Consider the following 24,560-nt stretch of genomic DNA (forward strand, 5'->3'; position numbering starts at 1 on the left):
AGAACAATACTCAGAAGGGAGGGCAAAGGCCAATGAATACAGCAGTCCGCATAGCAGAGTCGCTGGACTGCCAAACCTGGGGCCAGTTCCTTATTTCTCACTGCACCTCTATCCCGCATTAGTCAGTCATGCCCTGCTGTAATACTGGAGGATCACAGCACAATACAAGTATCAGGGGGTAGCCGTGTTAGTCTGTATCTACAAAAACAACAAGGAGTCTGGTGGCAGCTTAAAGACTAACAGATTTATTTGGGCATAAGCTTTCGTGGGTAAAAACCTCACTTCTTCAGATGCATAGCATAGCATCTGTTGTTTTAGCACGGTACAGTTAGGGTGAAACTCCATTTACAGGATGGTGCAGGAAAAATCCCAGAGGGCCTCAGTGCATTCAAATGGCCTTTTCACTCCTCATCCAGTGAAGCTTTACATATAGAGGAGTTTTCATTCCATAAGAAACAGGGCCCATGCTGCTCAGCTCCTGGGGCCGCAGCAATCACCATCTACCTGCTAGTTTTTAAGTGCTGCATCAAGGCTAGACCGCTGGGCAGTTGAGGACTGAAGATGCTACAGCGGCAAAGCAGAGCTGGCACCCTTTCGCCTTTCAGGGTGCAGACATGACTTTCCTGGCCAAAGATTCCCCACCATCCTTCCCCCAGAGGTCAGGGCCACCAGCAGGTCCAGGGTGTGGGGGGATTTTGCTAGACAGTTCCTTTCCCGTTATCGTAAAACTCCCCTTCTAGTGAAGTGTATCTGTATGAACACACGGGGTTAAACCCTGGCCCCGTGGAAGTCAATGGCAAAACTCCCATCCACTTCCATGGGGCCAAGATTTCTCCCACAGAGTTTCAGAATTACTCATCTGGGGGCACGTGACAAATCGACTGTAAGCCGCCCCCCCCATCCATGTATGGGGGGGAACAAGGTTTTACCTGCTGGGCCGCGAGGTCCAGGTGGTCCCTGGATGGAAGTGCCTGACAAAAGAAAAGAATCAGACGCATTCAAGAATATTTGCATAGCAAAATGAACAAGTTGAAAGCATGCTGCAGACTTTATTCCACCCTATGGCCCCTGTGATCTCTCCTATATACTGCACCGTATGTAATACTCTATTATAATATACATACCTGGGGGTCCTGGAGGGCCGGGGAGGCCTGCTCGTCCCAGTAAATCTGACGAAACTGAAAAAAAAAGGAAATATTTTTGCTCTGGAAATATTGTTGCTATGTTGCTCATGAAAGCTATTGGAGTCAGGGGTGGATTAAGGCAAGATCCTTGGTACAAGGCCTCATGGGTCAAAGGGGACCCGGACATACCTATGATTCTGAAAGGACAGGGTAGGGCCTCCCTTGCTAGTCTCTTGGGGACCATGAGAACAGGCAGCAAGAACTGGGGCAGGTGAGGTTGGGATGGACAAGGCCACCAAGGTAGGAAACAGTAAGGAATCTCTCTGGACAGTGAGGACTTGTGAGAAAGACCAGGGAGGCTGAAGATGCTGGGCTAGGATGACGAGACTTTTCAGGAGGAGGAAGAATTTTTAAAGGAGGGCCTGAATTTTTTGGTGAGTGGGGAAGAAGGCCAATTTTTGATGACTCTGGGCCCTGGATAGTCTTAATGAGAGATAGACTTCAGCCTCAAAGCTGAGATGTGAATCCCAAGTTCGCGGGTGTTCCGATCCAGGATTTGGGTTCGGCCCATTATAGAGCTATGGAGCAGTCACAAAGTTCTGTTCCAGATCTGAATTACTCCAAATGTAGTGTTTGTATATGGGGAGTGGATTGGGACCGCTTTTAGTCTTAATCCATCCTTGATCAACATCCCAGACATATTTACAAAAGCTTTTCAGAGCATAGAATAATCCAAGGTATAATAAATAATTGTAATAATAATTGGTTGCAACATGCACAGTGTATTACATAAAACAAATAGATTTTCCCCAGGGGATACTGCTGTTAACTCAATTCTGTTTCTGTCACTTCTGCCTTGAAATTAACATTTCCTCCTCCCAGGGCCGGCTCTAGGCACCAGCGTTCCAAGCATGTGCTTGGGGCAGCACTTTTCAAGGAGCGGCACTTGGTTTTTTTTTTTTGCTTGGGGCAGCAAAAAACCTGGAGCTGGCCCTGCCTCCTCCACATCCATTTATCGTGTCACTTTAGGCTGGTTACTTCTTTGCAGCGGGCTTAGCATTAGTTTTGTTGTGAGCACAGGGCAGCTGCATGGTCTTGTGGCCTAGTGACCAGAGCAGTGCAGTAAGACTCAAAAAGACCTGAGTTACAGTCCTGGCTCTGGCCTGCTAGACCACTGAGCAGACAATGTCAATGCCCTGTGCCTCAGTTCTGTAAAATGGGGAGAATGATACTGCCCTCCTTTGTAACGTGTTCTGAGCTCTACCAGTAACAAGTGCTAGATACTATTATTGTCATCGTCTAGATACCATGAGCCTCAGCTAAACCACATGCCCACTCCGTCTACAACATATTGAGCTAGAGGTATCTCGAGTTGAAGGACGCTCCCCTGGGCTGGTCTCACCCAATAACTCTTCATGCTGCCAATAAAGAACAGAAGCAGCATCTCTTCTTACTTTGAGATAATGAAGTTGCAACTTCTGATTTGATGGTTTCCATAACGGTTTCACCGGTGAGCCCTCTCTCGCCACGTGGACCTTCATCAAGAACAGAGAGAGTGTGGGTTATTTAGCCAATAGAGGACGAGCTCTACCTTTTGGGGGACCTGCAAGGCTGCAAGCTAATGTACCAGCTTCTGATCTCCTCTGACATGGCTTCAGATTTTGCTTTCTGTGACAATAAATTGGGTGACACAGATTCAATCCTTGATGGACATTCATCCAAATCTGCCAATTCCTGCATCATCTGCCATTATTATCAAGCTCAGTTCAGGGTCCATCTCTAACTCCCACCTTTTTACATAGCAGGACCCCTAGATCAGGACCATAGGCCAGATCCTCAAAGATATTTAGGCACTTAACTCCCACTGAAATCAGTTCCAATGGGAGTTAGGCACCTAAATACCTTGGGGGCCCATATAACAGAAAGGCAGCTTTGATTGGAATGTGCTCTACTAGAGCTAACGCCTGGATAAAATAATAATAGATGTATCTATGGCTGTAGCTTTCACACAGAAGATATTTGGGTACTCCCCACCCACTCCTCTATGGGGGTGGGGGAGGAGGGGAGAGACATGAAAATTGGGAATGTCTTAAAAGATTAATTAAAACTATGAACGCAGACGAATGAGCCAAAATGAAAAGATCTGCAGACAAAAGAGGAAGAGATGGTGCAAGAAGCTGAGAAATAAGGAGGGGGACTGAAAGATGTTATGAAAAAGAAAAGAAACGAATGAATGCAGTTCATTCAGAGGCAGGCAGTGTACAGTACCTTGCAGTCCGGGGAGACCAGCTGGCCCAACAGGACCTGGTTTCAAAGGACAAACAAAAAACGACTGCGTTAGATTTCCATGGCTGTATTTAACAGTATCAGGGGACAATCAATAGGCCTTTGAAAAGAGCTGAGAACATCAAATAATACATTTGTCCACGCAAGTAAATTAAATCAGGATACAGGCATGAATTTATCAGCACGCCGGTGGATACAGGACGTTCTGGAGAGGTGGTTTTTAGTTCAATACCTGGCAAATAAAGCACATGCTCCATTTAGACTGGTGAAATAACCAGGCAGGTACGGGGTATAATACAAAGACAATGGGCCTGATCTACTCTGCCTTGTCCCTTCCCTTGCTGAAGTTTAGGAATAACAGCACTGAAGCCAAAGGTGTTACCCCAGTGTAAGAGGCAGACAGGTGCGAGAGGAATCAGCACATCGGAGCTTTGCACTGTGACTCCGTTGTACTGGAGGGCGGTGACTGCATTAGGACGGTTCAGAAGAGGTTGAGGCTGGGGGCTTAGCATGAAGCCTGGGGCTCTTAGTGTTAGGGTCTGGAGCAGGCACCGCTAAAAATCTCGTCAGCTGTTCTTGCGAGATTTCTGCAGTCTTGATGACAACCCCACCCAATTCAGGACTGGAAGATAAGCCCCTTCTGTGTCTGGATCTGAAAACAAAACTATGAGGTATGTGTGTGTGTGTGTGGGGGGGGGGTTCAGATCCAGGGTATTCCCCCCCCCCCCTTTCTTGAAATGCAAAGGGGCTTGGATTTGAGATCCCAGGTTTGACCCATTGCTAGACTGTGTGCATTAGATCAAAATGTAATGGCAGGTTCCAGGCCACAACCTCACTTTCTCCTGTTCTTCCAAAGCCTCCCTCCTACCTGTCCCTCTTGTATCCGTCTCCCACTCCCATCTTCACTCCTTAACACTGCTCCAGAAAGGAAGAGTGTGGACCCCACCCAGCATTGGGAGAGCGGGGGGGGGGACCCTAGCCATGTCCCCAACCTGGCTGACCATACTCCTGTAGGCCCATGAAGCACCCCCATGGATGTTCACTGGGCCCCCACCTACTGCTCAGAAGCAGCATTTTCCAATTCTGCTTTTTGTCCCCTTTCTCACCTGTAAGATGAACCAGCATTTTACCCTGAGATTGTTAAGTTCCTGGCAGGGCAGGGACCTTGTCTTTCTCTGTGGTTCATACAACCCCAAGCACAGTGCTCAGTAAATACACAATGAACAGCGATGCAGGCTGCACCTGTAACGAAGGAGCAGGGTTTCCTTACCTGGGACACCAGGTGGGCCTGGTGGTCCGACGGCTCCTGGTGGCCCTGGAGGGCCAGGGAGAGCAATAGTCGATGAACCCTCTGCAACACAAAAATGAGGCAGTTGGCAAACAGAGAAGAGGAGTAAATCTGCCACAAATATAATTTGTAACGAACGCTCTGACCAGTTTGATTGTCTACATTGCCACAACCGATTTAAATGATGCAAACACAAAAAGACCCTGATCCATTGTAGGCACAAGGTAACCATGAAAATAGAAGGGATAATAGAAATTGGAGAAAATCATCAAAAACTGGGGCTGTTCAAAATCATACCTACCAGCAGTTATAACTCGGCCGGGAGCACCAGGTTCACCTAGATAGAGAGGGACAAAAGAAGAGGGATCAATTAATAGAGCAACAAAACATTTTGAATAAGTTTTTGATGGCATATTGGCTTCTGTTCTCATTCCCCTCAATCTTTTGTTAGAGAAATTATAAGGATAGGAGATAATGGGGGAAGAAAGAGACAGAGAAGAGAGAACTCAGCTAACCCCAAAAGATTCTTTAATCAAATGTCCAAATGCTACATTTGTCAGAATGCATAACGGGCCGAGTTCTGATCCTACATACAAGTGTGCAGCTTGCACTGAAGTCACTGGGGCTTGTGATCCTGTATCTGGGGGCAGAGTTGGGTCCAATAGGTACATTTCAGAGGGAGAGCTACGCTGATGACTTCTCTGGAGAACACCCTGTTTCTACGGGCTTCAGGAGACTTTTGTTAACTCCATTAATCTTTTTTGAAACCACTAGGTGCCACTGTTGATCCAGGCACTGGTCAGGAGACAAGAAAATCCTCACTAATGCAAAGTACCTAGAGAATAAATGAAAGCCTGGTTTGAATCCCAACTTACCTTTAGCCCCTGGTCGACCCGGGTTGCCTGGGAGTCCTGGTACGAAGAAACAATTCAAAATTGTGAATGTAAATATTTTTTTTCCAGATAATTCCCAGAATTGTAATTGTGGGTTAGTGAGAAAAAGCCCCACCCAGTCACTTGATCCAACCATTCATTCTCCTACATTTATAGCAGGTGCTTTTAAAAAGATTTTAAAAATCTGTTGATTGCACCTCCTTTGCTTTATCAGAGGACCCTTGATACCATTGCAAGATGGTGCACTGAGGAGTGTCGCATCGCTGCTGGAAATCCCCAGATTTCTAGTGGTGGCTAACAGGATGGTTCAATCATGCACAAGGACCTGGAATGCCTTCCTAGTAACGCAGGGTGGGATTTTCAGAAGCCTAGTGGGACATGGTGCTGCTAAATAGCTTGTGAAAATCCCATCCGCAGTAACTATCTCAACACCCACTTTGATTCAGAAACCGGTGAGTCACCATATTAGAATCCCTATTTTGACCCGATGAGGGTGAAGATTCCAAGGAGTTCCTGAACTAGCATCCAGCAGAAATATATTTTCTATCATATGGGTGTTGTTTATTTACTCAGGACATCTCAGCCCAGGTGCTTCTCCAAGTCACTTACCCATAGCACTGCCCAAAGTTTTCCCTAGCTCACAGGGTTTTGCTTTACTCAGTGGGACATACTCCCTCCTTGAGATTGCATGGCCTTTTCTAGCGCCTATCATCGCCTCACCAGCTGATTAGCATTAGCTCATTTTCCCAATGTTTTACAAAAAGGAAAGTAAGTGAGCTTAGTTCTGGTGAAAATTTCTAGGCTGACAGCCCTGGAGGTTGAAATCCTTCATTTATTCACAGGACATCTACATTATGAGGAAAGGAAATGCAAAGTTCTTCCCCTTAGCACCCCACCAATGTGACTTAACCCTGTTCTAGAGGTGCAGCCTCTAAAATTCAGACAGTAACCCATACCATGATAATTCACCCCTTGGCTGGAAATACAAACAGTGGGGCTAGCTAGAGACATCTGTGGTGGTAGCTTTGGTGATGGGGACATCTGGTGACACGGAATTAGACTGAAACAATGAACAGATTTCACAAAGACCATTGGGCAGTCACCAAATGATATCAAGGCTTGGTCACTACAAAACTGAAATGGAAGTGGATCCTAGCATTTGGGAGAGGACACCCCAACCTTCTGATGTGTCCTTGTCTTGCCTAGGGTTCCATATGTGGAACGCTGTGCGGCTGAGACAGCTACCAGACTAGTGAGGAGGTAATGTGGATTTAAACTGTACTAAAGAAAAACTGTCTCTCATGAAGGCCCATTCCTCATTACTACAGCACATTTCAAACTGGGCTTTCCTAGCATTTAAGAAAATATCTGTGTTAACCTAAAAAATCTGGTCAGCTGAGCTGCCCTAACTCCATAAACGAGACTTGGTCATGTGTGAATATATGCTGTCAGTCTCATATCTCGGCTATTTTAGTGGTCCTTACACCTGTGTCTCATGTAAGGATAACAGGCTCACAAATGTGAGGCTAATAGGAAAGTCAAGGTGCTACAATATGTTGGTGATAAGTCAGAATATGGCTAAATGACTTACCTGGGGGTCCCTGCGGTCCTGTGAGACCTGGAAAAATAAAGGCAAAAATCCTAAGAGATTCGGAAAAATGTCTTTGGGGAAAAAAATAATTTTGTTTATAATTATGGGCAGCTGTGCAAATCAGCCTCCATATATGTGTGTGTAATCTGCAGATTGCAAAGGGCCCAACATCCACATATCTTCGCATTTCATCACAACGTCCCAGCATAGAACTGGCATAGACCCATGTAGCGTTGGCAAGCAGGCAATCCCTCCAGATGGGATGTGTAACTCAATGGCCTTGTCTAACAATAGTCATTTTTCCCTTTCTGCTTTTACCTGGCAGTCCTGCATCTCCAGTGGGTCCAGGCGGTCCTCGCATTCCTTGCATTCCCATGAGACCTTGTTCCCCTAGGGATGGTTACCAAGACAACATAAACATACTCAGCTTCATGTAGCCCAATAACCATTTACAGTCTAGAGACTGCTGATGTGAAAAGAGCCAACGTTTCCATTGTGGGCCCCACCCACAAGTCAGTGGGCATGCTGGCACATTAAGCAGGCATTTTCATGCCTAAATGCCCAATTTAAGCATACAGAGTTAGCAGCTGGCAGCCAAGTTTGAAGTGCCGTCATGTCCTTATTTCAAATGTGAGCTATAAGGCCACTCCTGTGACGCAGCACGAGTCAGGTGATCTCCAGGAGATCGCATCAGGTGTATCTAGTCACTCGGGCTTTTGCTTGAAATGGGGAGGTGACTGTGCGACCATAAGGAAAATACACACGCATTCTTCAACAAGAAAACTTCAAAAACAGACTCCAACGTGAAGCTGCAGAACTGGAATTAATTTGCAAACTAGATACCATCAGAGTAGGCCTGAATACAGACTGGGAGTGGTTGGGTCATTACAAAACCTAAACTTAAGTTCCCCAATACTAATTTCTCCCTACTGTTACTCACACCTTCTTGTCAACTGTCTGTAATGGGCCACTCTCTTACCACTTCAAAAGTTATTTTTCCTCCCTTGGTATCCTGCTGTTAATTGATTTATCTTGTTAGACTGACCTAACACTTGCTAAAGCACCCCCATCCTTTCATGTATTTATACCTGCTCCTGTATTTTTTACTTCATACATCTGATGAAGTGGGTTCTAGCCCACGAAAGCTTATGACCAAATAAATGTGTTAGTCTCTAAGGTGCCACAAGGACTCCTCGGGTTTTTTTGCTGATACAGACTAACACGGCTACCACTGAAACCTGACACATTTATCTGGTGCTCATGCTACAGAATGCATATGATAGTTCATTCTTAACTTCACTCTAGTGCCTTGGACACACACGGCCCATCTCAGGTGAGGCCAGGATGATGGAGAACTGGGGCACAAGGATATTTAGCCTCCCGTAAACATCTCTCGGTTCAGTGTTAGATGTTTGATGGCACACTCTTGTACTACTATGTTGAGAGGCCAGGGCCCCAAGTCCATCACTCCATTGACTCTGCTACTACGTCAGTCACCATCTCAAGTTGCAGGTAAGTCACAATGTAGTTGATCTTTTGTCTCTGATGAGGGGTAATGGGTGAGAAAAAGGAAAAAATAGTCACCTACCTCTTGGGCCTTGGTGTCCATCGGGGCCAGCTGGACCTACCCAAAGATAAGAGCTCATTAGGGATTGCTGGAATGGTCCCACAGTATACCCTGTATGGTGGATATTCCCTGTGTGGTATAGCTGAACACAAGACTATGGCATTCTATTATATTATGTCTGAATAAGACCTTGACTGGGATCATTGATGGTTCAGTAACTTTCACCAAAAGCTTAAAGGCAAGGACCACTTTTATGCAAATATAATCTAACCAAAGAGATTTGTGGGGAAGACCTGGCAATACATACAGTACAATTCCACTGCACAGTTATCTCCATTCCAGTCCTCACAGAAATGGACTCTCCGCGGGTGGAAACAACACCTATGTGTGTTCTCTAGAAACGTTGCGTCAGTTCTTTGTTATTTACCTACGGATCCTTTAGCTCCTGGCTCCCCTGAAGGACCAGGCAACCCTCTTGAGCCTGGCTCGCCTGCAATCAAATTAAATTAAAGTGAATAAAAATAATGTTGGTGAGGATAGATTTCATGACGCTCAACAACATGTGCAGCTTTGTAAGCTAAAGATAGTATTGACAGGACATTCAGGCCTCGTGATTCATGGTGCCGCGTGATCACCTCTGGGAACTGGGAGGGAGTTTTCCAAAATGTACAAATTAACTGAGTGCATTCCAGGTGAGGGGGAATCTCTCTGAAGTAATAGGTATGGATCCCTACCCAGGGATACCTGATTATATGAATCAAGAATATGATCAGATATGGCAAACCTTATGTTCTAATGAACAAAAATAATGTCAACAATAGCAATATTTTTACATCTTTAAAAATAAGCAGAGCAAGTTTGGATGGGCAGACTATATTCCTGCATGCACATTTTTATAATAATCCACTTCATATTTTAAAGCCAGTATTAATTCCAGGACCCCAGACAAGAAATGTTTATATACTGACCTGTCAGACCACGAGGTCCTTTCTCTCCATGGTCACCTAAAGCAAACACAAGGGGAAATATAACTTCATGTAATTCATAGATTCATAGAGTTATAGATTCCAAGGCCAGAAGGGACCATTGTGATCATCTAGTCTGACCTCCTGTATAATACAGGCCATAGAACTTCCCCAGAATAATTCCTAGAGCAGATCTTTTAGAAAAAATATCAATCTTGATTTAAAAATTGTCAGTGATGGAGAATCCACCCTTGGTAAATTGTTCCAATGGTTAATTACTTTCACCATTCAACATTCATGCCTTATTTCCAGTCTGAATTTGTCTATCTTCAACTTCCAGGCATTGAATCTTGTGATATCTTTCTCTGCTAGACTGAATTGCCCATTGTTAAATATTTTTCTCTCATGTAGATACTTATAGACTGTGATCAAGTCACCCCTTAACCTTCTTTTTGTTCAGATAAAGAGATTGAGCTCTTTGAGTCTATCGCTATGAGGCAGGTTTTCTAATGCTTTAATCAGTCTCGTGGTTCTTCTCTGGACCATGTCCAATTTATCAACATCCTTCATGAATTGTGGGGACGAGAACTGTTTCACTGAAAAATTTTACTATCAAAGAAAAGGGAAACCTGACGACAAAAGCATCAAATAACCAAAGCCAATGAGGTATGTAATTGATCCCAACCTGACATTGGGGGAACCAGGAGAAAATATCCTGAGTAATCTAACAGGAAGAAAGTACTGACAAAAGTAATGTAATTGATTAGCATACCTTTGGGTCCGGGTGCTCCCAAAGCTCCTTTCTCACCTAAAAGATATAAAGGCAATGGCTTAAAGAATAAATATTGTGGGGGGGGGAGGGAAGGTCTTCCTCCATCATTCCTCTCTAGAGACAGAACATGACCCATCTCTTCTTTTGATGCTTCATCTAATCTAATCTAATCCATCAGGCTCCTACCTATCTATGGTATTTCCAGGGTACCTATCACCATCACTGAGTTCATTCTTTTTCCTCCTATCTTTCTCCTATTATCCTCGGGGCCCAGGGTCAGAACCTTTCTCAGGTATGACTCTGATTCACAGCTGGGTGTTCTCTTCTGGGTAGCAGTGGAAAAGCACAACATCTGTTACAGCCACCATAACTCGTCAGTGTAGCAGAAAGTGGGCTCTAAGTCTTACCTTTGGCCCCTGGGAGACCTGCTTCACCTCTAAATCCTTGAAGACCAGGAGAACCTGCAAGAAAAAAGGAAATTGGGGGTTTAATCATGTCCAGTCTACTCCACCGCTGAGCATGTTTTCTAAGGAAGTCAAGCATGCAGAGTGTTGTCACTCTTTTTGGTTCCTGTATGTTATAACAGGAGAATGTGGCACTCACCCGGTGGACCTTGTGGGCCAGGAGAACCTGTCATGCCTGTAAATAAGAAGTGTACAATATTTCAGCTACATTGTAATGGGAAGGAGAACCCATCTCCTTGGGTTTGCCAACAGGTGACTAGATTCCAGAGTGCCCCTAACTATACAAGGTCCTCCAGCCAGTAGATGATCTCACATAATTTTCATCCTATACATCAGAGCGATTTAGTCTTGAACTGGGATTGTTGCGATCTATAGGAAACAGCTTTCCCTGGTGGTCCAAGCCATATCCTCTCCTCCTTGCCCAAGGCAGGAGGAACAGAGTTCCAGCTTGTTTCAGCGGGGAGCTGCTCTTTATGGGCAAAATTGTTCCTCTCAGTTACATGGGTCAGCTCCCATTGGTGTCTGTGGAGTGGCACCTATGTGACAGACAGACAAGGATTCACCCCATTATTTCTAAAGGTTCAAAGGCAGGCAAAAGCCATCTGTAAGCTCAGGTGGGTCGCTGCCACCCGTCAATCATCTACGGCGTCACTTACACCTCCATAAAACAAGCCGTTTTCTAAAGTCTAAAATACTCCTCTTCCCATTAGAACATCTCGTTCTGAAATGGGGTTAGTTTGGGGGTAAGCCAGCTCATTCATCTGCCCACTGCAGTGAGGCACCAATCAAAACAGTGAGACCCACAACCTTCCACGCATCCTCCCACAGCGCCTAATCGGGGCTGTTGCCCATGCAACCTTGCTGCCATTTTCTGTTCACCACTGTATTTACCTTTGAGGCCAACAGACCCTGGTAGCCCAGGCGGTCCTGCAGGTCCCTGATCACCAACAGCACCTAGAGAGTAAAGCATCAGAGCACATCATTAACCAGCCTGCCCATAGGCGCCGACTTCCCCTCTTTCCGGTGAGTGCTCGACCCCCTTCTGCCCCCCGCCCCCACTCTGCCCCTTCCATGAGGCCCTGCCCCTACCCCACCTCTTCCCACCCCTGCCCCGCTCCCATTTCAACCCATTCCCCAAAGTCCCTGCTCCAACTCTGCCCCCTCCCTGCCCCTATTCCAACTCCTTCCCCAAATCCCCGCCCTGGCCCCGTCTCTTCCCTGCCTCCTCCCCTGAGCGCGCCACGTTCCTACTCCTCCCCTTCCCTCCTGGAGCGTGCTAACACTGCCAAGCAGCTGTTTGGTGGCAGCCGGGCGGGAAGTGCTGGGAGGTAGGCGGAGGAGCAGGGACGCGGCATGCTCAGGGGAGGAGGAGGAGGTGGGGCGGAGGGTGAGGGGAGCTTGGCTGCCAGTGGGTGCAGAGCACCCACTAATTTTTCCCCACGGTTGCTCCAGCCCCGGAGCACCCACGGAGTCGGCTCCTATAAGCCTGCCAGCTGCCATCTTCCACCCCCAGAAGGAACGCTAAGATTCAAAGGGATGTGTCCACAGCGTGGGGATCACCTGCACCACACTGAGCTTCTCTTGTCCTCCTGGGCAGCAAGACCAAACAAGCCTGCAGCTTGCTCCTGTGGGATCCACTTGCTATAAACCAGTTGTCTCCATGAACCTAAACTGGGCTCCTTGTTTATAATTCCAGCCATCTCTTTCACCGTCCTACCCCCAGCTCCATGTGCACCCATGAAAATTCTGCTTTGCAGACAGGTATTGCATGTTTACACAGCTACAAAACAAACCACCAGCCACCTCTAGTCTATTTTCTTCTGGGAGTCACCTTGAAAGACTGAGGGTTAGCAGCCAATTTAGTAAGGATCTGATTGTGGTATACGGCTCTGATTCCCCGTCGCTCAGTGTCATGATTAATCAGTAATTAAGACAACTGAGAACGCATTATCCGGAAATGAGCCCATCTCATTGGGCATTATGACACACCAGAGTTTGAATCCTTCTAATGTCCCAGGACTTATCTCACTACACCACCTGGCGTCATTGTCTTCTGTTGTCAGTAAATATTTCAGTGGGGAAAAAAATCGATCAGTCATTTCTGTGCTAAAAGATGAGTAAATCCAATGCAACAGACAGATCTTTGTAATTAATTGCGGAAGCTACAGAAATTAAAAGATTCTTTTTGGTAGGACACACAATCAGAATCATCACCCAGCACCAACCCTTTTGCCTTTTTGCACACACTCAGCAGTTTTCTGGTTTCGTCTATTTATTCAACTCTGTAGTAGCTTTGGGCCAGAGCCTTTCGTTTGACTCTTGCCTCACCATTGGCAGTGTGGATAAGGTAAAAATTAGCTGAGAGCCAAACCTCTTCGGGTTCTGCAAAACCCAACCCTGACTGATGAGCTTCGGCAAAACAAAAGCCGACTGGTTTGGCCATTGTCGAGGTGGCACAAACCCGAAACCTTTCGGCCCTGTTCAAAGTGGAGAGGCAGATAAAAGGAAACCTGGATCTGAACTATCAAAACTAAATCCTGACCGCTGAGACTTTTGCAAAATCAGAACCGAGACCCATCCTCCATGGCCCATCTCTTTATGCACTGGGGACAGGATAGGACAGTCTCCTACCTCTGTCTCCTTTCTCCCCAAATCCAGGTGGTCCAGGTTCCCCACGAGGCCCTGGTGGCCCTTCTCGCCCTCTTTGGCCTGTGGATCCTTCTCTGCCGTGATCACCTATGGAAAGCAAATGGCTTGTAATATAGCTTTATATGTTCCATGCAGTGAAATTCAGTGTCTCCCCTCCACGCCACCCCCCGCAGCAGGACGGCAAGGGCCACGCTGGGGACCTGTGTTTGCACATGCAGGTTGAGGATATGCACATACTGTGTGAGTCGCCCACTATAACTGAGCTGTGATAAGCTCAGAGTAATCTGTAAGGTGGGTCAGTGCTGCTTACCCATGCTGCCTTTCTGTCCTTTCGGTCCCTCTGGTCCTGGGTGCCCAGTCGGACCTGGGATGCCTGTAAGCAAAACACAATGTGGTAAATCTGCAGTTTCCCTGACTATGGACCAAGGGGGGGTGTCTAGGAAATATGAAAATAAGGGATTTGGAAACCCAGGACTGCAGAGTTAGGGTGGCCGGGCTGAAAAAATAGATTGTTTGCTAAGCACTGTATGTGTGCAGGGGTCTCTTTACCAGCATATGGTAGGTAGGGTAGGGTGTGACAATAAATATTCTCTGGCTCTGAGAACATTCCTGTCCAACATGGCTGATACTGAAGGATGCATGATTTTGTCTACAAAATATTTCTAAATATTTAACATGTAGGGGTCTGGAGGCCACATACCAGCCGAGCGTGAGTGCTGCACTGTTATTTGACACAGTGGTGACATTTGCACGACGGAACGCCCACTCGTAATGCACACAGCTTTGCATGCACACACCCTTTGCACACACATTGTCAGGGCATGATCACTCATGCAGGCAGCTGATAGAATTGTCACAGGCAAAACCCAGTTTGCAATTATTGGCCAGAATCTTTCAAATGTGCCCACGGGTCTCAGTGCACCAAAATCGTGCAGGGAAACGTGTGCTCACACACAAGCCAGGACAGGATGAAGCCTCGTGGCAAATAAAGCCTTTGAGCAGTAGGGCAGTGATTCTGCCTGTATTTCAACACCAAGGGTATCATAACTTCAAGCAGTATAAGACATTTGCAATGGCACAAGAGTTAAACTCCATGCAGAGCCAGCCTGGAGGGGTTTGATGTGCAAAATTAATCCTAGCTGACTGCAGTGTCCCTGCGTGGACTGTTCAGCTGAAGCGCCACGGAGGCGGGCGACTTGTTGAGCTCAGCCTACCTGGTACACCAGGAAGTCCTTGATCTCCTGTTAGAACAAAGAAACAGACCATTAATGGGAAAACGGCTCTTTCCTTATGTTCCCACCGTCACCCTTTTGCTAGTTATTACCCTTCTGCCAAAAAACAGCGGGGTAGGTGCCTTGCCTTTGACAAATCAAAGACCCCAACATTCCTCAAAAGCACATTTTGATTAAATCAGATACCATACAATTTCTGTCTTGCTTTTCAAACGGGTGAGTGTATTTTTTGATACAAAGCAATACCTCTGATCCCCTCTACAATGCTCTCTAGACTCGGGTCTTTGCCAGGGGATAGTATTGACAAGCGAACAGCCATGCGGCGGGTATAATAGGCAAGGGGAGGCGTTGCCTCCCCTAACACAGCTGTCCCTGCTGCCCGACACCTGGGCCGTGGTGCCTCCCCTCCTCTTCCCCTCCCTGCTCTAACCCTTTCCCGAGGTTCCCACGGCTCGCTGCTGCTGTCTGGAGTGAATCTTCCTCCTCTCTTCTCCTCCACCCCACCCCCTTCTCCCCTCCGAGGTCCCCGCAGCTGCGTCTCTCCTCACGCCCCCCTCCCCACGGGGCGCAGGCTCTGTGTGTGTGTGTGTGTGTGTGTGTGTGTGTGTGTGTGAGAATGCGAGCGGGGAGTCAGTGGTAGACTGGGGGAGTGAGGAGGAGAGTGGAGGGGATCCCTGAGTACGGCTGTGTCTACACTGCCACTTTCAGCACTAAAAGTGGAGCCACAAAAGTTTTAGCCAGTATAGACACTGCTTTATCGCCGGCAGCCGTGCTCCCGCGCTCGTTCAGGGTGGTTATTTTTTATCGCTGGAAGAGCTCTCCCCCGGCAATAAAGCGTGATTACACTGCCCACGTCACTGCGCTGTAACATGGGCAGTGTCGACATATTACACAGTGGGCTGGTCTACACTGGGGGGGGGTCGATCTAAGATACGCAACTTCAGCTACGTGAAGTCGAAGTATCTTAGATCGATTTACCTCGGGTCCTCACGGCGCGGGATTGACGGCCGCGGCTCCCCCGTCAACTCCGCTACCGCCTCTCGCTCTGGTGGAGTTCCGGAGTCGACGGGGGAGCGCGTTGGGGGATCGATTTATCGCGTCTAGACGAGACACGATAAATCGATCCCCGATAGATCGATTACGACCCGCCGATCCGGTGGGTAGTGAAGACGTACCCAGTGAAAAAGTCTTCCAGAGACTTACTAGCAGAGATCACTGAAACTGTTAAAGGGCCACTGAAGTGGTAATGAAGCCATTTGACAGGCATTTGCCAATGCCCAGGAAGCCTTTGGCCACAGTCAGCCGGCTTTATGTTGTAGGAAAATGTCTTGATTGGGGATAAAAACATTTTCCAAATGACGACCCTTCAATTATTCTCTGTACTCAGCAGAAGTAACTGCTCATCTGGCTCAAGGAGGAGCAGACCTAGCCAGTGAGTTTATTTCTTGATCTAGTCGTTTTATTCAAACCCAGTTGAAGTAAACGAGTCTGGCAGGGAATTCTGGGTAAGGTGATCAAACTACTGTCTTAATGCAGGCTGTCACTGACAAGCACTTTTTCAAAAGGAGAGATTAGGCTTCGGGTTGGCGCAGGTAGCCTGGCTTTTCCTCTCTCTGTCTCTGTACAGCGTACACTGAACTCCCGGCCATGCACAGGAGAATCTATCTGGCAAGTGAGCTACACCTGTTGCCTGTTCAGTTCCTTTGGGGAATGTTATTAGTGCTTTAAGGTGAAAAGGGGAGAGGGTCTCGGGGGGAGGGGGCAACAGCAGGGGGAGGAGGCGAGCGGTGAGCCAGCTGCACAGCAGGTGGTGGTGGAGGTCTCATGGCGGGCGGGGACTGGTCTGGACGGGGGGGAGGGGAGCAGCAGGTGGATGAGTGACAGGCAGGCGGGGGAGGAGAGGAGCAGAGGGGGGATCTCGGGAGGGGGTGAAGAGGTGAGTGGCGAGTCAGCCGTGGGTGGGGGCGGGGCCTGGGGCAGAGCAGAGGTGGAGTGTGGGCGGGGCTGTGGGCGGAAGAGGCAGGACAAGGAGCTCGCCTCCCCCAGGGGAAGTTTCACCCATTGCCCATGAGAACAGCCAACACTGTCATTATCATACTTGACCCAGGGAACCATTTAGAAGGTGAGAAGCAGTCACCACTTCATCAGCCTCTCAACAGGACTAACTTCTTTGAGAGACAAAAGGCCTTCCTTCAGCTAAGTGCTTCTAAATCTAGAGTTCTCACAGCACATTGCCCGGGTATATGAGAAAATGTCTAATTTCAGACTCACCTTTGGGACCTTGCACTCCCATATCACCTGAGAAAGGAGAAAAAAAAATCAAATCAAGAGAGATCCAGGAGGTATTCCCAGTGATTGCTCATTTTGGGACCATCCTTTCTTCCTTGTTACACTCCAAACTCTCAGTGAGACCCCTGGGAGTTTGGGGTCAACATGGAATGCAGGATCAGGCCCTTCCCATTTTAACTAGTTGTGCCAGGCAATTCCCTGGATTCATTGTGCAAATTATTAGAAGAACCTGAGACACAGAACAAAGAAAGGGAAACACAACTCTCCTGTACCTTTCAGACCAGGTTCCCCTCGGAAGAAACCTGCAATGGGAAGTAAAATGGTTGTCAGATTTAATTACACAATTTCAAGTAAAACAATCTCTCTCTTTCTCTCTGAAGACACAAGGCTGCTTTTGACTTGATTTCAAGGCTGGAGGCGGCATAGTCTAGTGGGCAGAGCATGGATTTGGAAAGTAGGAGCTCCCCAGACTGACAGGAGCGACTCCCTTTGAAATCAGCCGCACTCATCTCCTGCAGAGGAAGGAGAATCAGGCTTTCTGAGTGCCAATCCCATTCCTGACTCTCTGACCTTGGGCAAATCACGTAACCTTATTTTCTCCATCTGTAAAATACTGACAGGGGTGTTGTAAGGAATAATCAGTTACTTTTTGTGCAGTGCTTTAAAAACGATAAGCCTTATCAGTGCTGTAAGTATGATTCATAATTACACGGAACATTACTTTACAACCACCTTGATATCTCTCTCTTGGATAAGTAGGCCAGATTTAATCCCTCTGCTACTTCCATTACAGGCAGCATTCTAAGACCTGTACTTGCTTGCAGCATGCTCTCCCATAATAGGAAGGGTTCATAATTTGGCTATAGTGTGCTGCACTTTGAATGCCTCTGCCAACTCAGATATGGAGTCACACGCCTTACCTGGGAAGAAAGACTATTCTGCAAGTCTTTCCACTTATCTGGGACAGTGAACAGGGCACGTTTTCAAAAAATGGCCACCTAAACTGCTCCTGCAAAACTTGCATATGCAACATTTGCATGTTCAGACTATTCATCTGTGCAAGCAAATCTATTTTTGCATGGGCAGTGCATGCATCTCTCCATTTTCCGAATGTAAGTGTAGATTGTGTGAATGCAAATTTTACATGAGCAATTTAGACAGTGAATTTGGAAAATCTGAAACGAGAGAATGATAATGGCTCAAGAGTTTACATTTGTCAGTGCAATCTGACTGCAGGGACAAGGGTGGGGCTGAAATGAGGTAAGATCAGATCTCAGGGCACGTCTTCACTACCCGCCGGATCGGCGGGTAGCAATCGGTCTATCGGGGATCGACTTATCGCGTCTAGTGAAGACGCGATAAAATCGATCCCTGATGGCTCTGCCGTCGACTCCGGAAATCCACCGCGGCAAGAGGCGGTAGCGGAGTCGACGGCGGCGCGGCAGCGGTCGACTTGCTGCCGTCCTCACAGCCAGGTAAGTCGACCTAAAATACGCCACTTCAGCTACGCTATTCACGTAGCTGAAGTTGCGTATCTTAGGTCGACCCCCCGCTGTAGTGTAGACCTAGCCTAAGTTACACCAATGTAAATCTGGAGTAACTCCACTAAAGCCAGTGAAGTTATTCCAGGTTGAGATCAGAATCTGCCTCTTCTTCAATAATATATATGGAATCTGGTAACACCATGTTCTACATGTCTTGCTACCTAATTGCAATCTTAAATCACACAGCAGTGTGGACAGTGCAAATGGCAGATCCACCTTTTTTTCCTGGTGAAGCATCTTTTAGCAATCCAGTCTCATGGAATTTCTTGGACTCTTGCCCTTCTTACCTTGTCCTCTTTCCAAAGCCATTTTGCTCCTCATAAACAGCCAGAGAGCCTCTTGATCTTTATGACTGAAACCTGTAGCATAGTCTGGACCTTTCCCGACATCAGAAACACGGTACTGTTGGTTAATATCCCCATTGTGTGGATTAATTATCAGGTAGTTGGCTTGGGCTTTCTCCAGGTTTTCCACACGAGATTTCAGCTTCTTCATTTCTTCCGCTGAAAGGTTAAATTAAAGTAAAATATTAAAGGGGAAGGAGCAGTGGGTTGATCCCCATAACATTTATTTCTAAAGGCAGAAGCAGGGGAAAGTTCATTGTCAACTAACAGTTGCTACTGAATTTGGCGGGGGATGGGAGGGTAGGGTACGGTTATTCTGTGTATCTTGTAGCAGGGATTTCCACTGGACTGAAAAGACATCTTTTGAACCTGTCGGCCTCTAAGAGGAAGAATTATCTTGTGGTCAGAGCACAGGAGTGGGAGTCAGAGCTAAATTCTTCTCCCAGCTGTGCCATTGATTTCCTGAGTGATCTTGAGCAAGTTACATGCATCCCTTCTCTGGTCTCATCTACACTAGGGAAAAAAGGAGTTTTCCTAACCTAAGTTAAATAACACGAGATAAAATCCTAAAGTGGAAAACACAGTTTGTAGCTTTCACACAAGTTAGTTGGTTGAGGCAAAGCCTAAGGTTTTAATTCATAGTCTTTAATTCAACCTGTTTATACACGTGGAAACGACACACTGCCTTGTCTTCACTAGGATTTTACCTTGCATTAGTTACCTCAAGTTAAGACCCAACTGTTTTCCTAGTGAAGATGCACCCTGTGTGCTTCATTCCTCACATCTGTAAAACAGGAACAATACTGATTTCTATCCCTCGCACGGCTGTTGTGAAGCCTAATCTGCTAATGCTGGACAAGCGGCTTGAGATCCTTGATGGACAGCACCAGAGACGTGCAAGGCTCTCTAATTATCACTTAAAGGCACAGACAAAGAAATGCGCATTTAGTAGCTAAATCCACACAACTGAAAGATATTAGACCCAAGAAAATTTGAAAGCTAAGCTGATCAAACATGGCTGCTTCTGGGGACAGTGTGTACCGTGTTGGTACAGCATGGAAGAGCCGATGGACTCCCAAGTATCCTTCTGCTGCATTTGTGTCCAACGCTGTTCAGTTCTTTATGGGAGGTGACACAGATCACGTCACGGACGGTAATGGGCCCGGGCAGCACAGTTTGGGGCTGGGAGCAGGGCCATGTCTCCAGAAGGGGGGGACCTGGACAGAAGTAAGGGGGCCGAGGCTGGGGCCATAGCTGGGGGCAGGCACGGGGCTGGGAGTGGAACCCTGTGCAAAACCTGGGGGTGCTGCAGCACCCCCCGCACCCCTAGTTCCCGCGCCTATGCTGCCCAGAGGAGAAGTTTCCTAACCCTGGTCACTTAGAGGTTGGCTTTTGCCCTGAAGCAAGAGGGTTTCTATCCCTTACACATTATTTTTATCCTATCTGATATATCTGTTGTTCTCATTATCCTAATCTTTGTCTTAGCTTTTACTTACCCCTGCTAAGCACTCAGTGAAAGTAACTTCACAGGCTAATTATATGCTCTGCAAAAAAGTATTGCATGGGACAGATACTATTACATTTTCTCTACCATCCATTATTTTGTTTCCCTCTGTGTTGTCCCCTCTAAAGGGGGTTTGGATGGAGGGTTTTGCTTTCCTTCATTATCGATCTGGATCTGAACTTCTTCAAAGTTTGGGGGGGATTTAGATTTGGGGTTTGGTTCAGGCCAATCACTAATCACATCTGGAGTTCACCGAACCATCTACTACCTGAAGTATATAGTCCATCCTTTGGCCTGCTCTTGCTGTGATCTCTTACCCAAAGCGATGAGTCCGAAGAGCAATCCAAGGAGGAACAGCCAGGCCAGGAGCAAACCCAAGAGCCATTTCCACCAGCTACAGCAGGAACCACAGGGACACCAAGCTGGGGCTGCCCCTATCCCTCCCCCTCCATGATCGCCTCCAATTTCTAAAGTGGGAAAGGACAACAGCAAGGTTAATAAACAACTTCAATATGAGAATAAGACCTGCAGGGGCAGGCCCATTAAATACAGCGCTACGGAAAAACCTTTCCGCTTCAGTTTGCACACAATGAGTGAAATTCGGACCATCCTGATGTCAATGGCAAAACTCCGCGTGATTTCAACAGGGCTAATGTTTTTTAAACTGCTGGCTTCCAGTTCCCAGGTGCTGGTTGCCCCTACAGTTGTGTGCTTGCACAGCGACGACACAATGAGTTGCAGCCATAGTTCTGCATAGTTGCTCTGCTAACTACTTGATTCACCCCTGCAGTCAAGAAGCGCGTCTACTCAGATTCACACCCACAACTGAATTACGGGTGCAAATTTTGCAGGTGCAGACTGTGCTCATCCTAAAACGGCAACCCTTATGAAAATGGCCTCCCCGCTTCATTGATCACTTACGGATTATTTATATCACAGCTGTGTAATTCTTTTTTCCATTGAAAGTAAACTATGCTTTAATATATCACCTCCTACTAAAGAATCTTCAAAGCGCTACTGACCTGCGTAAGTTGCTTTGTCCTTTGTTGACACGGATTTTAGACCTCCTGTTGTTAAAAAACAAAAGAGATTTTAATTATCTTTCTTTACAATGGCCAGCCACACCCAGGAGAATGTGGACACAGCTAAATTACAATTCTGTTTACCAGTGTGTCTTTAGTACAAGCTGTGTTCCACAATGCTTTATTCTAACCACCTTGATATCCCTCTCTTGGATAAGTTGGGTAGATTTAATCCCTCCATTACAGGCAGCATTCTAAGACCTGTACTTGCTTGCAATATGCTTTCCCATAACAGAATGAAATTATGCAAGGCCACAAGCAGGTAATAGTATAAACTACAGGAAATAGTGGAACAAAATTGGTGCAAATGGCATATTGCAGGTAAGCTGAGCTGAACATGGGTGCAAGCAGGAAAGTGATGTAACGTCACGTGTACTGAACTGGCATTCCTTGAGTCTGAAAAACAAGTGAAATGTACACACCCTGGGGATGAAAGGATGATGTAGCAGAAAAAGCAATTAACCGGAAAGTATAAGTGTAAGTAGGGGTCAGTTTACGCCTGTTAGTAACTTCCTGCTACAGGTACATCTCTTTACCCAAGTGCATATAATTCACACTCATTTTACACACCCAGGATCTGATTCAACACTGTCACTCCAGTAGTGTAACTCCTCTGATACCACTGAATTAAGTCTTATGTGACAAGCCAGCACAAGTCATTAATTAATTATTATTAATTATTATTATTATTATTAAGCATGTCTTTCCAGTAGCACCCCAATGTGCTAGGCGTTTTCCCGGAAGAGAAGGAGTTCCAGTCCTTGCCCCAAGGGCTTAAAATCTAAAGACAGACAAACAGACAGAGGATGGGGGGAAGGGAAAACAACATATAAACAGAGAGGTCAAGCACATGATTGACTTGGTCTTAATAATATGACACAGTTCTTTTTTTTTTAAATAGGTCATACAATATTCCCGATCCCTAGTTTACCACTAGCTTGTAACTAGCTCCACCACTTAGCATCAACATGGAATAGGTCCCTTTCTGGTTTGTGGATCAATGCATTCAACCACCAGGCTAATACACAGTGAGAGAGGAAATTAAGAGGCAGAGGCAAGGGATATGTTCAGATGGGACTGGAAAGGAGATCTGGAGGGCAGGTGCGGTGGAGAGAGCTAGGCAGGCTGTCCCAGATGGTGCAGAAGAGGAGTGAGGAGAACGTGTGCTGGGACCAACAGGCGATCGGTGCCAGAATGACCGTCTCTTACCATTTGTTTCAGATTTCAGGTAGGAGTCTGCAGCGTAAGAGGAAGAGAAGCCCTGCTTTTCTTTCTTCAAGGTGTCTTCTGCAAAGGACGCTGTGTGGAGTCCAAAGAGGAGTCAAATATGTCTTACCAGAAGTCAGACTGGGCCAGATCCTCAGCTTGTGCGAACCGGCATAGCTCCATGGAAGTCAATGGGGCCATGCGGATTTACACCAACTATAGCTCTGTCCCTTGGTCTTTAAGCCCTTGAGTTTTACAAGCAAGCTGGCTAATGGGCATGCCTCGTAAAGTTCTCCATGGAGTTTCATAGGGAGACTGTGAACTTTGTCCCCATGTACCTGGTGTGAGAGGCTGCCCTCAAGAGGATAAGGGATGATATGGCAGCCCAAATGTCTACTCTGCATTCCCGTGGCTTCTAAAGTTATAGAGCCGAAAACTCTAGAGATGGAAAAGCCTCTTTAGGTCATTGAGTCCGTCTCGCTGCTCACGCAGGTTTAGTCCCTGTGGTACCAGGGTTTTGTTCAGTGTCATTTTAAATGTGCCCAAGGGGTAGGGGTTTCACCACTCCCCTGGGCAGACTGTTCCACAGCCAGATAGATTGCAAGAGCAGTTTCCCAGAACCTGCCAGACTCTCACCTTTGGAACTATTTCCCAGTAATTAATATTCATTTCTAAGCTCCCAGCATGCATGCATGTCATGGGAGATGGTGGGAGGAGAACATACTTCCACTGAGCCCCGTGCTGGAAGCGCTGAAGACTTTGCCGCTGTCCTTCGTCATGATCAAGAGCTCCATCTCCTTCTTAGCAGGGACGTTCTCCTTCTCCAGCAGCAGGAACTTGCAGTCTTTACGCAGGATGTCGTCGCTCTGGGAGTTCACAGTGCTGCCAACTGGGGTGTGCGAAGGGTGGGGGAAGAGAAAGAGAGAGAGAGAGAGATTGGTTAGTGGGAAGAAAGGATGGTACAGTAGTTAGGATGCTATCCTAGGACTTGGGAAACCTGGATTCAATTCTCTGCTCTGCCACAGGCTTCCTGTGTGACCTTAGGCAAGTCACTTTGCCTCTCCGTGCCTCAGTTCCCCATGTGGAAAATAGGGATCACAGTGGTGCCCTACCTCATGGCGGTGTTGTGAGGATAACTACATTTAAGACTGTGAGGCACTCCGATATTACAGTAAGGAAGCCATATGAGATAAAATAGAGAATGCACTTTTGCTGAGGAAGCTTGTGGACAAGCCACAGCTGAAATGAAACCGTTTGGTAAAGCCCAGGCTCCTTTGGTGATGGGGATATGGATACCATAAGCACTGAGTTATGGAACAATCAGTCCTTTGGCTAGCAGAAGAGCAGTAGTGTTGAGCAGGTTTTCTGTTTATGCAACTTTATGCTGATTGCTGCTGAGAACTCTATATACGGTTTGGTATAGGCATATAATACATTCACATGCAAATGGAAAGTAGATCCACTGAATTGCTCGGTCTTCTAACAAAATGGCGTACAAAACTAAACTTGCAAATGTACCGGCACAAAGTTCAGATTAAAGATAATGGGCCTGCTTTTACTCTGTTATCCTGGTGTGAATCTGGAGTAGTCATTGAGGCCTACTCTACTGTGAATTTTGCAATATTTTATTGCTTTCTTAAAGCCCCACCTTCTGGAGTCCTGTGATTACATGACAAGCTGGGCTGTAATTAAAAAAAAAGTTTCTAGCACTCATAGTTGGGGAGAAAAGTTTGAAAACATGAACCCTAAAGGCTCAAAAA

At 46.7% G+C, this 24,560-nt stretch overlaps 1 protein-coding gene across 1 annotated transcript in view; it reads right to left on the reverse strand.

Annotated features, from left to right (window-relative positions):
- Positions 1-24,560, reverse strand: part of COL17A1 (collagen type XVII alpha 1 chain) — a 52,368-nt gene that overhangs the window by 14,328 nt on the left and 13,480 nt on the right. Inside the window, exons 13-38 of the mRNA XM_026651121.1 lie at positions 23,525-23,689; positions 22,804-22,893; positions 21,535-21,579; positions 20,830-20,979; positions 18,952-19,167; positions 17,393-17,422; positions 17,103-17,129; positions 14,814-14,840; positions 13,910-13,972; positions 13,582-13,686; positions 11,842-11,904; positions 11,090-11,116; positions 10,894-10,947; positions 10,487-10,522; positions 9,718-9,753; positions 9,177-9,239; positions 8,771-8,806; positions 7,501-7,572; positions 7,183-7,209; positions 5,574-5,609; positions 5,000-5,035; positions 4,681-4,761; positions 3,393-3,428; positions 2,579-2,659; positions 1,125-1,178; positions 930-971 (exon numbers count right to left, since the gene is read on the reverse strand). Coding sequence (XP_026506906.1) covers positions 930-971; positions 1,125-1,178; positions 2,579-2,659; positions 3,393-3,428; positions 4,681-4,761; positions 5,000-5,035; positions 5,574-5,609; positions 7,183-7,209; positions 7,501-7,572; positions 8,771-8,806; positions 9,177-9,239; positions 9,718-9,753; positions 10,487-10,522; positions 10,894-10,947; positions 11,090-11,116; positions 11,842-11,904; positions 13,582-13,686; positions 13,910-13,972; positions 14,814-14,840; positions 17,103-17,129; positions 17,393-17,422; positions 18,952-19,167; positions 20,830-20,979; positions 21,535-21,579; positions 22,804-22,893; positions 23,525-23,689 — 1,698 coding nt within the window. The remainder of the gene's footprint in view (positions 1-929; positions 972-1,124; positions 1,179-2,578; positions 2,660-3,392; positions 3,429-4,680; positions 4,762-4,999; positions 5,036-5,573; positions 5,610-7,182; positions 7,210-7,500; positions 7,573-8,770; positions 8,807-9,176; positions 9,240-9,717; positions 9,754-10,486; positions 10,523-10,893; positions 10,948-11,089; positions 11,117-11,841; positions 11,905-13,581; positions 13,687-13,909; positions 13,973-14,813; positions 14,841-17,102; positions 17,130-17,392; positions 17,423-18,951; positions 19,168-20,829; positions 20,980-21,534; positions 21,580-22,803; positions 22,894-23,524; positions 23,690-24,560) is intronic.

Source organism: Terrapene carolina, unplaced genomic scaffold, assembly GCF_002925995.2.
Source record: "Terrapene carolina triunguis isolate 2854851 unplaced genomic scaffold, T_m_triunguis-2.0 Scaffold95, whole genome shotgun sequence".
In the NCBI taxonomy this organism is placed as follows: Eukaryota; Metazoa; Chordata; order Testudines; family Emydidae; genus Terrapene; species Terrapene triunguis.